Below are 13,962 nucleotides of genomic sequence, written 5' to 3' on the forward strand. Positions count from 1 at the left end.
CCCGTCTGCCCACCGCCCTCCTCAGCTGTGCTCAGTCTTTGCAGGCCTCCCACCCCAAGCACATGCCCAGGGCACCACCCTCTGATGCCAGCTGGCCTTGGGGCTGTTATCCGGTCCGCCCTCTCGGCCCCAACCTTCAAGTGAACCCCCGATTTGTGCGGGGGGCCAGTGCACGCCCCACTGGGACCCCCAAAGTCCTGGGCCTGCCAGGGCAGCACCTGCTCCCCGCCCTTGCACGTCCCGGAATGAACCTGCTGCTGGCGCCTTGGGAAGAACCGAGGGGTCAGCACTGGCTGCAGACTCCATCCGCCTTTGCAAGGAGTGTCCTATTTATGGGCGCTTTCTGCCAGCCCAGCACATCCCGGCCTGCTGAGCCAGCGCCCTGTCCTACCGATTCCGTTCAGGCCATTTCACTCCAATAGCGGCCTGGGGAGGCCCCAGCGCCTGTGTCCTGGGCCAAGGCCTCTGATGACTTCCTGGGGGCAGAGGGACCTCATCAGCTTTGTGGGAAGCCCGACGTGCCAGGCGTGGGCATCGGGATGTAGTGCTCGCCAGCGCCCCATCCCTACTCTTTCTTAGGCTTCTCAGAGCAACCATCTTCTCTTTGGGGGGGCCTGACATCCTTGGAAAGCCTCCAGTTCTTAAAGTGAGGCACCCCAGAATCTCGATTTTCCTATGTGCCATGTGGCCTAAATTTGAAGTCAGATCACCCTAAACATACCCTCCAGATTGGGTGTAAATCCATCCAACCATTTTCACACGATGCTGTAACAGACGCATCAAAGATTTATTTTCTTCATATAAAAGGCACATACGAATAACAGCTACCATTTATCAAAGGTCTACCATGTGCAAGGCCCTGTGCCAGCTTCATGAGCATTGTGTTCAATCCTCACCCAGCCCTCTTTAGGGGAGGAATTATGATCTCTGTTTTACAGATGGGAAAAGAGTTCAGAGAGGTGAAGTCACTTACCCAGGGTCACACAGCGGAGAGGAAGAGGGGCTGGCCTGCTTCAGGGTCCGGCTCTTAGCCTCCGAAATAAAGGTGATGCTGATCGTCACCTTATTCATAAGCAAAACAAAGTAAACTCACGCATTTTTAAAGTGTCTTATAAAGTATAATTTTGCCTGTGATGAATATTTAATGATTATTGAATGAATGAAATGATGATGGGCCAAGGAGTAAATTAAGCAGAAAGGTTTTCTTTTGTTGTCATTTGTGGCTAAAATCCGCAAGTCAGCGTAGCACCCAGTTGCCCCGCATCCCTGGAGATGCTGGTAGGATGCTGTGGGAGACAGCTGGACTCTGGAAGCAGGTGGACCCAGGTGACCTTGGGGGGGTCACTGAAGGTCAGAACCGCAGTCTCCTCATCTGTAAATGGAGAGCTGCGGAGAGACCGTGAGACCAAGCGCTCGGCACAGCCTGTTACTTGCTGACTTTTAATCACCGAAGACCATGCCTACTAGCGACACTTCAACCAGGGACTACTTCCTGCTGGTGACTGTGGAAAGCAGAGTCGGTCTGACCCCTGACCTTGGGATGCAGTCCCCACCTGCTAGGGACATGAGGGGGAAGACAGAGGTGGGGACAGCCAGTCAGGTGTGACTCCCTCCCATGAGATCCTTTGGGATCCCAAGGACCTACTGTGCGCCCAGCACTTGCCCAGGCCACATTTCCTTAACCTAGAGTTCTCCACCTCGGCGCTATTGCCATCTGAGGTGGGATCACACCTGCGGTGGGGCCGCCCTGTGCATTGAAGTATGATGAGCAGCATTCCTGGCCCCTACTCACCGGATGCCAGCAGTGTCTCCCTCCCTTCCTTGCGCTAACAAAATGTCACCACCCCATTTTGGAGAACCGAGGCTCAGAGAACTCCCACAGCCAAGAGGGGGCAGAATGAGGATTCAACCCCACGTCGAATGGACATCCTGCTTTGTCTCCATGGGCCCCTCTCCCAGGACCCCAGCCACCCCCTCCCCCTGCCCGGCCCCCATCTCTGCACAGACAAGAGACCGACTCAGCGGGTGACGGGCATGCACGCATGGGGGAGTCCATTCATCCCCACGCCGACACACCAACCTCTCCAATGCAACTTGCATCAAAGCTTTATTTGCTGTTTTCAGAGTCTGAATGCAACATCTTTGTACATGCAAAGGTCATCTTGTATGGCAGTCGACCAGATTCCCGAATGCTCTTCGGTGCGTATGAAACCTCTTTACAGTTACAAAATATAAAAGCACTTGGAGACATCGATACTCTGTGAGGTCCAGGAAGCCCCATTTGTTTTAACGTTAAAAATATAGGTTTTTCTAGATGAATTCTCAGTCACGCAAGGAGAGAGTCTTTCTGGGGTTGAATAAAGTGCCTCTCGTCCGCCTCCCGTCCAGGACTCCTAGGGTTTGTGAATTCATAAGGCAATTGCGAGAACACCAGCAACCTGAACTCTCCCACACACAGGACTCGAGGTCCTTCTCTATCGCGACTTAGATTTTCGGAGGAGGGGACCCAGAAGGAAGGTTAGGAAAATATATATTTATATTGACTTCCACTCTCCCCATCTTACAAAGCGTTTGATGATCATAATCGTCTGAGAAGTGCCAGACTTCTGGGATATTGGGATGATTTAGGAAACAACACAGTACAAAATATCTTCCATAACACAATATATTACTTTTGTGAGCCCCTTATTTACAGGATCTATAAGGCTATGTGGAACGAGAGCATTAAAAAGCTCAAATTCTTCTGTAGACAACGGCATAATTTCTTGAGCAGGCCTGACATCACTGGAGATTGTCAAAGAAGTGCCAGTCCCATCCGTGGAAGATGCTACGGCACCAGGTGTGAGGATGGCTGTTTCAGGAGGTCCTGCGCGGGCTGGGGGACAGGCTGGGAGGATAACTGGCCAGAAGCCTCAGGCTGACTCTCTAGAACCCTGCTTTCAGCCCCTCCATGCAGGAACCCACCCAGACAAAAGACAGAAATATCTAGAGGGATGCAGGGGGCACAAGGAGACACAGACTGACCAAGAGGCAGCACGGTCATGCCCACAGGCTTTCTGCGTGGCTGCCCATTTCCAGAACCTCGGCTTGCCCAGAATTCCAAACAGGGTGACTCCTAGCATCTTCTCAGTGCAGAGGTCGGATCCAGCTCTCCCTAAGGGGATGAGATGTGGAGCTGGTCGGGCCTGCTTCAGCTGGCTCCCTCCACCTCAGTATCCTTCCAGCCCACGGACACACGATGTCCCGGGACTTTTGCTTTCCTGTTTTAACGCGGTGGAGGAGGAAAGGCACAGTCAGGGGGTCCCCAAGGTTTCTCCATTAGTCTAGGGACTTGCCATGGCTCCAATTAGGGGGAGGGCACTTCCCATTGGAGAGCGCTCTACTGCCTCCCCATCTCCCCTCAGGCTCACCCTGAAATGCTAGTTTACACAAAGGCAACAGAAATCTAGCTTCCTGTTTTTCGGGGCAGGGCTGTGTGGGAGGGACCACAGGGACTGACGGGGAGAAGCAGAAACGGACGGGGGTGAGGTGGGCTTGAGGACCGTCTCCTCGCGTGGGAGTCTGGCTTCCGTGCGGGCTCCAGTCACCTCTAAGAAAGCATTTAGTGTCGGAGGTGATGTGACCACATCCCTGTGGAGTTTTAGCTTTGTAATTATGCCTAGCTCCCGGGGCAGCCCGGGGACATCAGGATGGAAACTGTAAAAGCAGAAACGGACAAGGCAGCTTTGAGCATGAGGTGGGAGAAGCTGAGGCCTCCTTTACGGAAAGCCCGCCAAGGGTTTTTTCAAACCCTTGCATGGCCGCTAAGCTTAGGGACCCCAGTTAACACCTATTTCTTTCTATTCTCGTTCCTTAGCTATACCTCGAGTTGGCCTCACTCCCCGGGATGCACAAAGGAAAACACATTTGCCTGAAAGTAGACGACTTGACTTGTCCCCCTGGAAAACATCCCCATCGGATTGTCGTTTCTCTGAATCCTAGACAATCTGAGGCTGCCAGCTCAGCGTCACTCACAACCGCCAACATCCCACACGCCACGAGGTTTCTCTCCCACCAGAATCTCTCTGGTGGCGCTGAGGAATTCTCCACAACACTGATTTCTGAGGGCTTGCCATGGAATTTCAAAGGCCAAAGGCCCCTGTTTCATTAGGCAAGGGACCATGAAGAAGGGATCTGCGGGAGGGGAGAGAGATACAGACGTATCGAAAGACCAGCCATCAAAATGCTGATGTGCAAAGGGTGTGTGTGCGTGTGTGGTTGTGTGGAGAGAAAGAAGGAGAGATTGTACAGACATAGGAATTTGCATTTTCTGTAAGACTCTCATTTAACATCCAAAGGCCCAGAGGAGGAGGGTTGGATGAGGACAGGTGACTTGATTGCATACAAACGATTAAGGCGTCTTAAGTTAGTTTAAAAGGAGACAGATTTTCAAGGGCGGCGCCAGGCAAACTGGAGAAACGGGCATATAAACCCTTGCTTAGCCCCCGAGAGCTCACCTAGTTTACAAAAAGGAGAAATAAATAACTCACTTGCCCAGCTACCTGCAAAAGCTGCAAGCAGCCGCCACGTCTGAGTTCACTGCACACTGATCACGGGGGGATCCGGAGGTTGTGGGAGCCTGCAGTAAGGGGGCCGCTCCTGACCCACTGTGACTGTCTGCTCTGCGGTGGAGAGAGGAGGCTGCCCTCGTCGGTTTCCAGGGGTGGATTTTGTACGTCCGAATCATCAAGGAACTAAATGGATTTTTATTTCCAGTCAAGGGGTGGGAGGTTGGGCAAAAGATCTCCAGGTCAATCTCATTTTCAAGTGTTTTTTCCTGCCTGTCGGGCATACTTGGGCTAAAACGTGACTAATTCAGAACCGAGAGTCTTGCGTGGTGAGCATTGATAGACTCACTCAACAGAGCAGGTCATTCCTACTGCCTATGATGGTCCCCAGGGGCCCTGCCCACCTTGAGAAAGACAAAGACGGCAGCCAAGAAAAGCCGTCGGGGTCAAAACACACTAGGAGTATCTTTAAAGGGGGCCTATTAACTTGGAAAGCCACTATATTAAAACTGTTATAAAACATGAACTTGATCTTAAAGAAAAAAGGAAAAAAATCAATGGAAGCAGTGCCTGGAGGAATTAAATTCCCGAATGGCCACAGGGGACTGACCACTCACTCAGCGAACGAAGAGAACACAAACTATTATTAAGCAGGGCCAAACCTCCAGACACAGATGCATGAGGCTGCCATATGCAGGAGGCTGGGCGGGTCACGGGTCCAACAACTGCCCATCAGGAGCCCAGGATCAGCCAATGGGACTCAGGGAGGGAGGGGCCCTGCAGCCACTGTCCGTGGTGCTGAACCACAACCACCTGGGGCACAGGTGTTTGTCTTAACCTGGAGAAACAGGATTGCTCTCCACTCCCTGCCGCCATCCCCAAGAGAGGGAAGAGGTGGTAAAGGGAGATAAGGGGGGAAGAAGGGATGAGGAGACAAATGGAGACTCCTGGAAAGGTGGCCAGGGAGAAGGGAGCTATGTTTTGACACCATTTGCAAATAATGGATTTATCAAGAGAGAATTTCACCTCCTGGGAAGCTGGGGGCCAGGGGTGGGGGGGAGGGGGGTGGAACACATGTGCCCTCACTTCCACATCTAGCCAGTGCTGTGCATGGATCCACTAGGAAACTCAGCCCAGGGCCCCTCGGCAATCACAGGCTGCCCTATGAACTCCCCAGGCATCTCACCAATGGGCGTCTCTCGGGCAAGGTTGGCACAAAGTGGATGGCAACTCCAGACATGGCAGGTGGCCAGCCAAGTATATCTGGGATGATTGCTGGAGCCTTGGGCTTCAGAGGTGGAGGAAGCTGGTGTTGAGGATTTCCAAAAAGAAGGACAGAGTAGAGATTGTCTAGAGGTCTTGAGCAGAGGTCTAGAGCCCCCACTGAGAGCTAGCAAGAAAAAAGGGACAAGGCAAACCTTACGCTTCGTCACCTAGCATCCAGCACTTCTGTCCAGAGTCCCTAGCCTGGGGGCCTCTCCTCCAGAGAAGGGCTTTTAGCAAGACCCTCCCTTCCTGCATTTGGACCTAAAAAAGCACTTGGTCGGGTGGAGTTTGCGGGGGGGGGCATGGGGGGTGTGGTAGAGGAAGAGGAGAGAAGAAACAAGGAACCCTCATTTGCGTGTTTGTCCTGAGGCCAATTTGTAACGTTCTTCCAGGCCAGCAGCTCAGGAGGGGTCCAAAAAAGACTGGAGAAAAAGATTCTCCGGTCGGGTCTGATGTTTGAGTGAGAAAGGCACTGCCATTTGGGCTGAAGTTTATAAACCCTTGAGGCCAAGGGACAAAGGTCACTCTACCGAAATCAGAGCTCAGATGAAAAGAAACCAGGAAAATACATCCAAGGGGGACAATTAGAATTTTTCAAAAGCTTGGACAGGGAATAAGAACCTGAGATGATCGGATACTTCAAGCAAACTATTCAGACATCTTTCCTCCTGTTCTCGAACGTAAAAACATATATACATAGCAAATTTCAAAGAAAACTGGCTGAATTATTGCTTTATCACCTTCTAAAGCGAACGAAAGTGACATACGATGAAACAGGCCAACTCTGCAGGCAGCCCCGCCGGAGGGAGAGAGACACTCGACAGAAGGAGAGTGGGGGTGTTTGAAAATCGAACTGCTGATTCGTCGACAGGGCGATGGAATTCATGAAAAAAGCCATCCAAAACCCCAAGCGGAAGGTACCACCTTGGACCACAATGACGGCAGGCCACGAATGGCTTCTTCCTCCCTGGAAATGTCCTTTTGAAAGAGACCTGCCCTGGGGCGGGAGAAGAGATGCTTTCAAAATACAGGAGTTTTCCACAACCGGAGAGACGGTCCAGCCTCACATCCATGTTGCTGGAGCTGCTGCAGGTGTCCGAAGTGGGCAGAAATGCACATTTTTAAGTAAAAAACCAAACTGCGAGCGTGGACAGTTCTGGGCAGCCCGGCTTCTTTCCGGCTTGAAGTGCTGTCTGGGGAGACGTGCTGGGTGAGCTGTGCCGCCCGATCCGGGAGGGCCAGCGGTGGGCACCGGACAGCATTCTCCACCCGACCGGAGGGGTCCTGGCTGGTCACCGTCGTGCAGGAGAGAACGGCAGCAGTGTGGCCGTGTCTGGGGGTTGTGACAGTTAAGGCTTCTGTTCATTAGACGTGGCAGTGTCCCCTGTCTGGAGAACAAGCGACAGTCCTAGTGTCAGTAGGGGGAACAGGTGGCCCCATTTCTTTCCACCATCAGGCCTTAAAACCTGTCCTGGGATCCCCCCAGACGGCCACTCCCACAGCTACAGGCCAGGAAAGACAGAGCTTGGTTTTGTCTGAGGGGCGGGATGAGGAAGGCGGCTGGCAGCAGGGTACGGTGAACAAACGTGAACTGTAGGGTCAGCTCGGGGAGCCACCTCGGTGCCCTCGTGGGCTGCTGGACGCCTAAGTGAGGTATGGCATGTATGGCACTAAAGACGAAAGAAACAGTCTCTGATCCCTCATCCCCAACCCGTGAGCGTACATTTATCAGGAAAGGGGGAATTTCTTGGAGTTTATCATATACATACAGACACACATACATATGCCTCCATACATACATGTCAATATTATGTACCGTATATCATACATGCATATATCACGCAACGCCCCAGAGTCAAGCACACGATGTGCCTGCACAGATATCCTCGCAGGTCAGGTGTGGCCACTAAGTGGGTGACAACAATGCTTTGTTTTCAGAGCTTTCTGGACTCGGGTCTGTGGATAAGGGGTGGTGGGCTTCCCGTGCTGCTCACATCAGAGCTGACTGTTGGGGTGCATGTCCCGTGTGCTCCTGTCCCTCGGGCTTACAGGCGGGACTCTGGGTGCACTGTCACTGTGCCCTGGGATCGCTCAGCAACACGGGCGCCCTGACCCATTTGACAGATGGAGAAACTGAGGTTCAAGATGTTCAGGCATCCGGGACCCCCACCAGGGTACATCTAATCGTTTCACTTTTTAATCTCTCTTTTTTCAAATTAATTTTTAATTATACAGGTCGTATATGAAGGGAGAAACGGGGAACATTTCAGATTAAGCTGGTCTTTGATAAATGGGGACTGAGATGAGTGAGAAGGGCGGCCAAGCGCAGGAGCCCAGAGCCCGGGTCACCCACCTCTGCGCCCACCCAGGCTGCCCGCTGTGGCTCTTCCCCAAAAGGAAAGAAGCTGTGGCCACCCTCCTCCCAGGACCCCAGGACGCCCCAGGTCTCTGAACCTTTCCTCCCACCACGTTCCCTCCTCCTGGGATCATAGGCTGCGTCCAGCACCCCCAGGGCCCGCCGTACCTGCTCAAGCTTGATTCTCACACAGGCTCTGCCTCTTCTTGGATTTCAGCTCCCGCAGCCACTGCGGACATGGCTCTTCTGATCTGAAACCACAAAGCCAGCGAGAGCCCAGCGTGAGCCAGACCGAGGGCTCCTGCGCGCAGGGCCGGGTGGGACCCGACTCCCCATCTGTCATGCCAAGGCAGACGCTGAGCCGGCACTCACAGATGGCAACGTGCCCACGTGAATGTAACTGATAAGAAATGGGAGGTAACCAAAGCGCCAACGATGGGAATGTTAAGTAAATCATGGTGCTTCCATTCCATGAAATAATCTGCACTATAAAGTCATGGTTATAGAAAATCATCTCCATCCTTCCACTTGTCGCCCAGACATTCAGCCATCCTTCCATTTCTCTACCCGTCTAAATGCCTGTGATGGTTAATCTTACGTGTCAACTTGGCTAGGCCACAGTACCCAGATATTTGGTCAAATATTATTCCAGATGACCCCTGTGAAAGTTTTTTTTTTTTTAAGATGAGATTAACATGTAAATCAACAGACTCTGAGTAAAGCAGATTACCCTCCAGCATATGGGTGGGCCTCATCTAATCAGTTGAAGGCCTTCATAGAAAAAGACTGACCTCCCCAGAAGGAGAGGGAATTCTGCCAACAAACTGCCTTTGGGACTTGAACTGCAACCTCAGCTCCTCCCTGGGTCTCCAGCTTGCAGCCCACCCTGCAGATTTTGGACTCGCGAGGCTCCACAACCATGTGAGCCAATTCCTTAAATAAATCTCTCTCTTTGTGTGTATACATCCTATTGGTTCTGTTTCTTTGGAGAACCCTGACTAGTGCAGTGCCCGTATGACACAGATTTGTTTAAATGTATTGTTAAAGAGATTTGTCTGCTTCCCACAGCCCCCTCTGTGCTCTGATAACAAGCACTGCCTGCAGCTCCCAGCAGCATGAGGCCTCTGGGCCTTTGCACATGCTGTGACTCTGGTCTGGGATCCCCTCACACTGCCATCTCTTTGTCCATCATGACTCAGCTCAGCCTCTCCTTCTCTTGGAAGGCTTTTTCACGTCTTTCCTCCTCAAGTATGGGTTAAGAGCCCTTCCTCTCTCCTGGGGGTCAGATAAACGGCCAGACAGTAGGTATTTTTGACTTTGCAGGTCACTGGGTGTCTGTTACAACTAGTCAGCCCTGCAGTTGCACCAGGAAAGCAGCCGTAGATGATACATAAATGAATGGGTGTGGCTGTGTGCCAATAAAGCTTTATTTATAAAAGCAGACAGTGGGCCACGGTTCACCCAGCCCTGCTCTGTCAGAGCACTTACTACATCACAATGCTAGGAGCACGAGTAATTCCTAACCTCTGTGTATTACCAGGTCTCATGACAAGAACCCCACTACCCCTTAGAGGGCACGTGTACCAGCCAGCTCCAGGGCCAAGGGCTTCACACACACTGTCTCGTTTCATCCTCACGACCACCAAGGAAACTTAGAATGATCAGTCAACCCATTTTACAGATAAGGAAACTGAGGCCCAGAGAGGTCAAGTGACCTCTCCCAGGTCACACAGCTCTGAAGCAGCACAGCTGGGATGATTTTAGAGGGAGCTTTTAACCTCCAGCCCCAGCTGCTGCCGTGCCCTGGTCTGGGAGCCCCTGGGAGCAGGAGCTGTGCTGTGCTCATCTCTGCGTGGAGCAGGCCTGGCCGGGAATGGGACAGCCGCTCCCCGAAGGGCGAGTGAATTAAGTGTATCTCGTTCAACCTGGCTGTGCCCTTCCCTGGTCTCTCGGATTCTCCTGAGACAAAGTCGCTTCCCTGGAAGGTAACAGGAGGGAGGTGCCTCAGTTTCCCCTCCAGCCTGGAGAGGGCGGCACTCAGCAGTTTTCCAACAGCAGATTTCCAAGCAGGATGTGAGGGGAGGAGGGAAGGAGTGAGGCCAGCAGGCCGGGTTCCTGGCCCCCTCCCCGACCTGTGCGTCCGTTACATCTCAGAGTCCGCAGCATCACATTATTGCGTTAGATATGCCAAGAGCTCACCTGAATCCACAGAGCTTCTGCTGCCGGGAAAACAAAGCTGAAACTCTCCTTCCATTCAGCCCTGCAGCCCAGGCACGCTCCTCCCCAGAAGGGCACCCGAGTGCGGGGCGGAGGGGCCCTCACCCCCAGACCCCTCACCTCTCATCCTTCTCTGCGCTGGAGGGCAGCACGCGACTGCCCAGCACCCCAGGCTGGAAGGGGGACTTGGGGGTCCTGGGCTGGGGGGCCCGGCCGGGGGTCTCGCCGGGACTGTCGGCCTCGGGCCTCTTGTGCAGCTGAGTCTGGAGAGAGAAGAGGACTCTCTGTAAATGGCCTGTGGTCTGGGGAAGGGTCCCGGCCAATGGCACTGTCAGCGCATGGTGACAACGGGGCCCCCAGTCTCTGAACGGACCTGGAAGGAAACACAGGGGCAGGGGAGACGCTGCCCGACCCTGGAGGCCGGAACACCTCGGAGGTCAGGCTTTCAGTCCCCACAGCCACCCCTGACCACTGGGATCAAAGACCCACCAGCAGAACGCCCCACAGTCCCATCATCTTTGGCTGAAAAGCCACCGTTTGCAGGTTTCTCAGCACAGGACATCCCGTCTCCTTCAACTCTGTGAGATAGTGCCCCTCCCACAGCTGAGGGTCGGCTCCCTTAAGCCCCCCACTCCTGCATCCGGACAAATAAAATGAAGTTTTGACATCAGACATCCCCAGGAAAAAGCCAGCATGGATTTTCACCATTTTCGGAGGGCACGTTGGGAACAACTTAGTAGTGTGCTCAGAACTCCCTTGGGGGCCCGAGGGTGTGAGGGTGGCAGGTGGCATTTGTCTCTGAGACCACGCCGGGACAGCCCCCAGCAGCAACAGTCATTTCCATCGTCCGCCCGACAGCCCTGTGCACTGAGATCCGTCGTTTCGACTCTATCAGGCCTGAGTTACAGGACACACGCTCCCAAGACAGACACTGGCTTTCCCCCTTTTACAGAGGAGTCACCTAAAGATCAAAGGTCGAGCAGTTTGCCCAAAGTCTTCCAGTTTTTAAGAACTGCAATTTGCCCCCAGCCTGCCCAACCCCACTGCAGGGCTCCTTCCAGAACGGGCCTGGGAGCCTCCTCCAGGGGTTAACAATTGCCTAGCATCGCCCGTGGCTGAGAGAGCCCAGAGCACATGTGGCTGCCACCAGGCCTGAGGAGCTCATGCTAACACTGACAAGCGGACGGGCGAGAGCCTCGTCTCCACGGAGCGCAGTGCACCTGGGCTGTGTCCAGGGAGCCAGGCCCGTGCCACGTGGGAGGCCAGGCCCCGCCTGCTCCCGTGCCTCCCACCTCAGGCTGCCTCGTAAGATGCCATTTGTTCTGATGCTTAAAAAACAAGTCAGAAAACTTCTGGCCCGGTACAATGGCTGCAAGGCGCTCACATTTTGAAGAGCCGGGAAGCCAATTACAGGGACGGGCAAGCATCCGCCGTTTATTGACTGTCTATTCGCGCAAGAAACGACATAAAAAGCAGAAGAGCCACCTAGTAAAGGGGTGGCAGACTTGTGGCCCGCCCACAGGTGGTTTTCGCGGCCTGCGTGGAATATCGAGTTGAGATACCCCACAGGAATATCTCCCCCTTCATTTCTTCTCCAATAAAATGGGAGAAAAGAGCGACCTTTTGTGGGGTTTCTGGGGGGCAAAGGTGCGTGGTGCCCGGCCCAGAACAGGGGGCCACAAAAGGTCCCTCCCTTGCCTGACTGAAGCACCCCTGCACCCCGGGACTGAGAGAAGCTGGGTGGCACTGAGGGTGGGGCCCAGGGAGGTGGCCCCACTCTGCCCTGCGGATTCCACAGTCCAATGGGGGTTCTGCTCTTATTTACGAGAGCGTCACATGGCTCCAGCGCCGGCTTCCCACATCCTTTGGTATCGAAACCATCATTTTCTGTGCCTACCGTCCCCAGCAACCGATTCCTCAGGGACACAGGCTGGGTCTGTTCACTCCCGTTTCCCCGGCAGCCAGCAGTGGGCCTGACGCCCACGGCGCATTATCAGCCCACTTTACACACGAGAACATCGAGGCTGAGCTACGAGACCAAACCAAGCAGCGGGTTTGGGGGCTTAAGAAAGACAGGGAGTGGAGATTAAGAAACACCAGGTCACCACGGAAATGATAAGGTGGTGGTCCCCTGAGGTGTTATCACGGGGCGAAGCTGGGCGAGGGGCACTCGGGAATTCTCTGTACTATTTTTGCAACTTGTCGCGAGTCTTAAACTATTTCAAAAATGAGAGAGAGGGAGGAAGGAAGGGATGGAGGCAGGGAGGGAAGGACAGAGGGAGGGCTGGACGCATGAGGGTACTCTGTTACTCCCAGGTCATGGGGGCTGTGGCGCCAGGCTGGTACCTTTAGCACGGCCGGGTCCATGCCTGGGAACACGGGGATCCTCTGCGGATGGCTGACAGGTGTCCTCTCGGCCCTGGAGGGCTTGTCCTCCTCATCAGATTCTTCCCTCTGGGGGGATTTCTCTTCTGTTGCAAAGGAAAGGTCACCAAAGTCACGGACAGCCGTCTACTGTGGCCTGTGGGCCAGACCCTTCACGCAGCCCCACGTGCAGCCCCGGCAACAGCCCTGCACAGATGGGATCGCGCGCGGGCCACTCTGCAGATGGGGCCACAGCGGGGGCCTTACTGTGGACAGTGAGGCAGGACGGGTTTGCTCCCGGGACTGGGCATGGCCAGGCCCACCTCCTGGGCTCCCGGCTCATTCTGAGTTGGGGAAACAGACGGAACTCCTTGGCAGAGGCAGGAAAGGAGACAGAAGCCCTTTCAGCCCATTGTGCGCTGGGGTCATGCTCTTAGAAGGGAGTGGGCAGGGCTTCCTGTGTCTTGGGGGAGGGCTGCCCACAGTGGACCAGGAAGCCACTGTCCTTCACCCCGAGCCCCCCTCTCTGGGATGTAACCCCATCACCATGGTCCAGCCTCCAGGTGATGGGCTGCCTGTCCCCACTCCTTCAGGAGACCTCCTGGAGACCGGGACACCGCCACAGTGAGGAGTGGGGGTCGGGGACGGTGGAGGCAAGGCCGGGTCTTCTGGAGCCCCGGGCCAAGCAGGGAACTGGGGTGTGTTCAGAAAGCATACCCCCAGGCCCTCCCCACGCTGGCCGGTTCCTCAAGGCTGCTGGGAACCAGAGGCAGCCGCCATGCTCCAGCTGGTGGTACATGTGGCTTTTGTCCGCACTTTGGTCTTTATTGGCTCCAGGCAGCTCCATGGAACTTGGCTCAGAAAGCCCAGGAAGGGTGCAGAGAGAGAAGTCTTACTCAGGCATTTAAACTTTTCCTCTAATGACAGACATGAGACAGGAGAGGGGGAGATAACCCTCTGAGCATTTATTTAAGGTACTGATCAGAGGCTACGCCCCTCACCCAGCCCAGAGTCTGGTCCAACATCCTACTGTTGGCCATGAACAAATCCCAAATGAATAAAAGCTTACAGTAGCTTTTGGGGACCAAAGGCTATACACACATAGAGCAGTGGGGTCACTTGCTATGGTTTCCATCAAAAGAGATTTTGCTTCTTCTTAAAACCCTTCCACAACTCTCCATCTACAGATAAAGTCTAACTCCTTAGCAAGGA

General features: G+C 54.1%; 1 protein-coding gene across 8 annotated transcripts in view; it reads right to left on the bottom strand.

The window, feature by feature from the left end:
• Nucleotides 1–2,088: 2,088 nt before the first annotated feature.
• KIAA1671 overlaps nt 2,089–13,962 on the bottom strand; it is a 187,537-nt gene continuing 175,663 nt past the window's right edge. For all 8 annotated transcript variants that reach the window (XM_070219860.1, XM_070219858.1, XM_070219859.1 and 5 more), the window contains 4 exons: nt 12,733–12,857; nt 10,507–10,649; nt 8,338–8,420; nt 2,089–7,201 (listed from right to left, as the gene is read on the bottom strand). In XM_070219860.1, coding sequence (XP_070075961.1) covers nt 8,342–8,420; nt 10,507–10,649; nt 12,733–12,857 — 347 coding nt within the window. In that variant the 3' untranslated portion in view covers nt 2,089–7,201; nt 8,338–8,341. The remainder of the gene's footprint in view (nt 7,202–8,337; nt 8,421–10,506; nt 10,650–12,732; nt 12,858–13,962) is intronic.

This window comes from Equus caballus, chromosome 8, assembly GCF_041296265.1.
Source record: "Equus caballus isolate H_3958 breed thoroughbred chromosome 8, TB-T2T, whole genome shotgun sequence".
Lineage (NCBI taxonomy): Eukaryota > Metazoa > Chordata > Mammalia > Perissodactyla > Equidae > Equus > Equus caballus.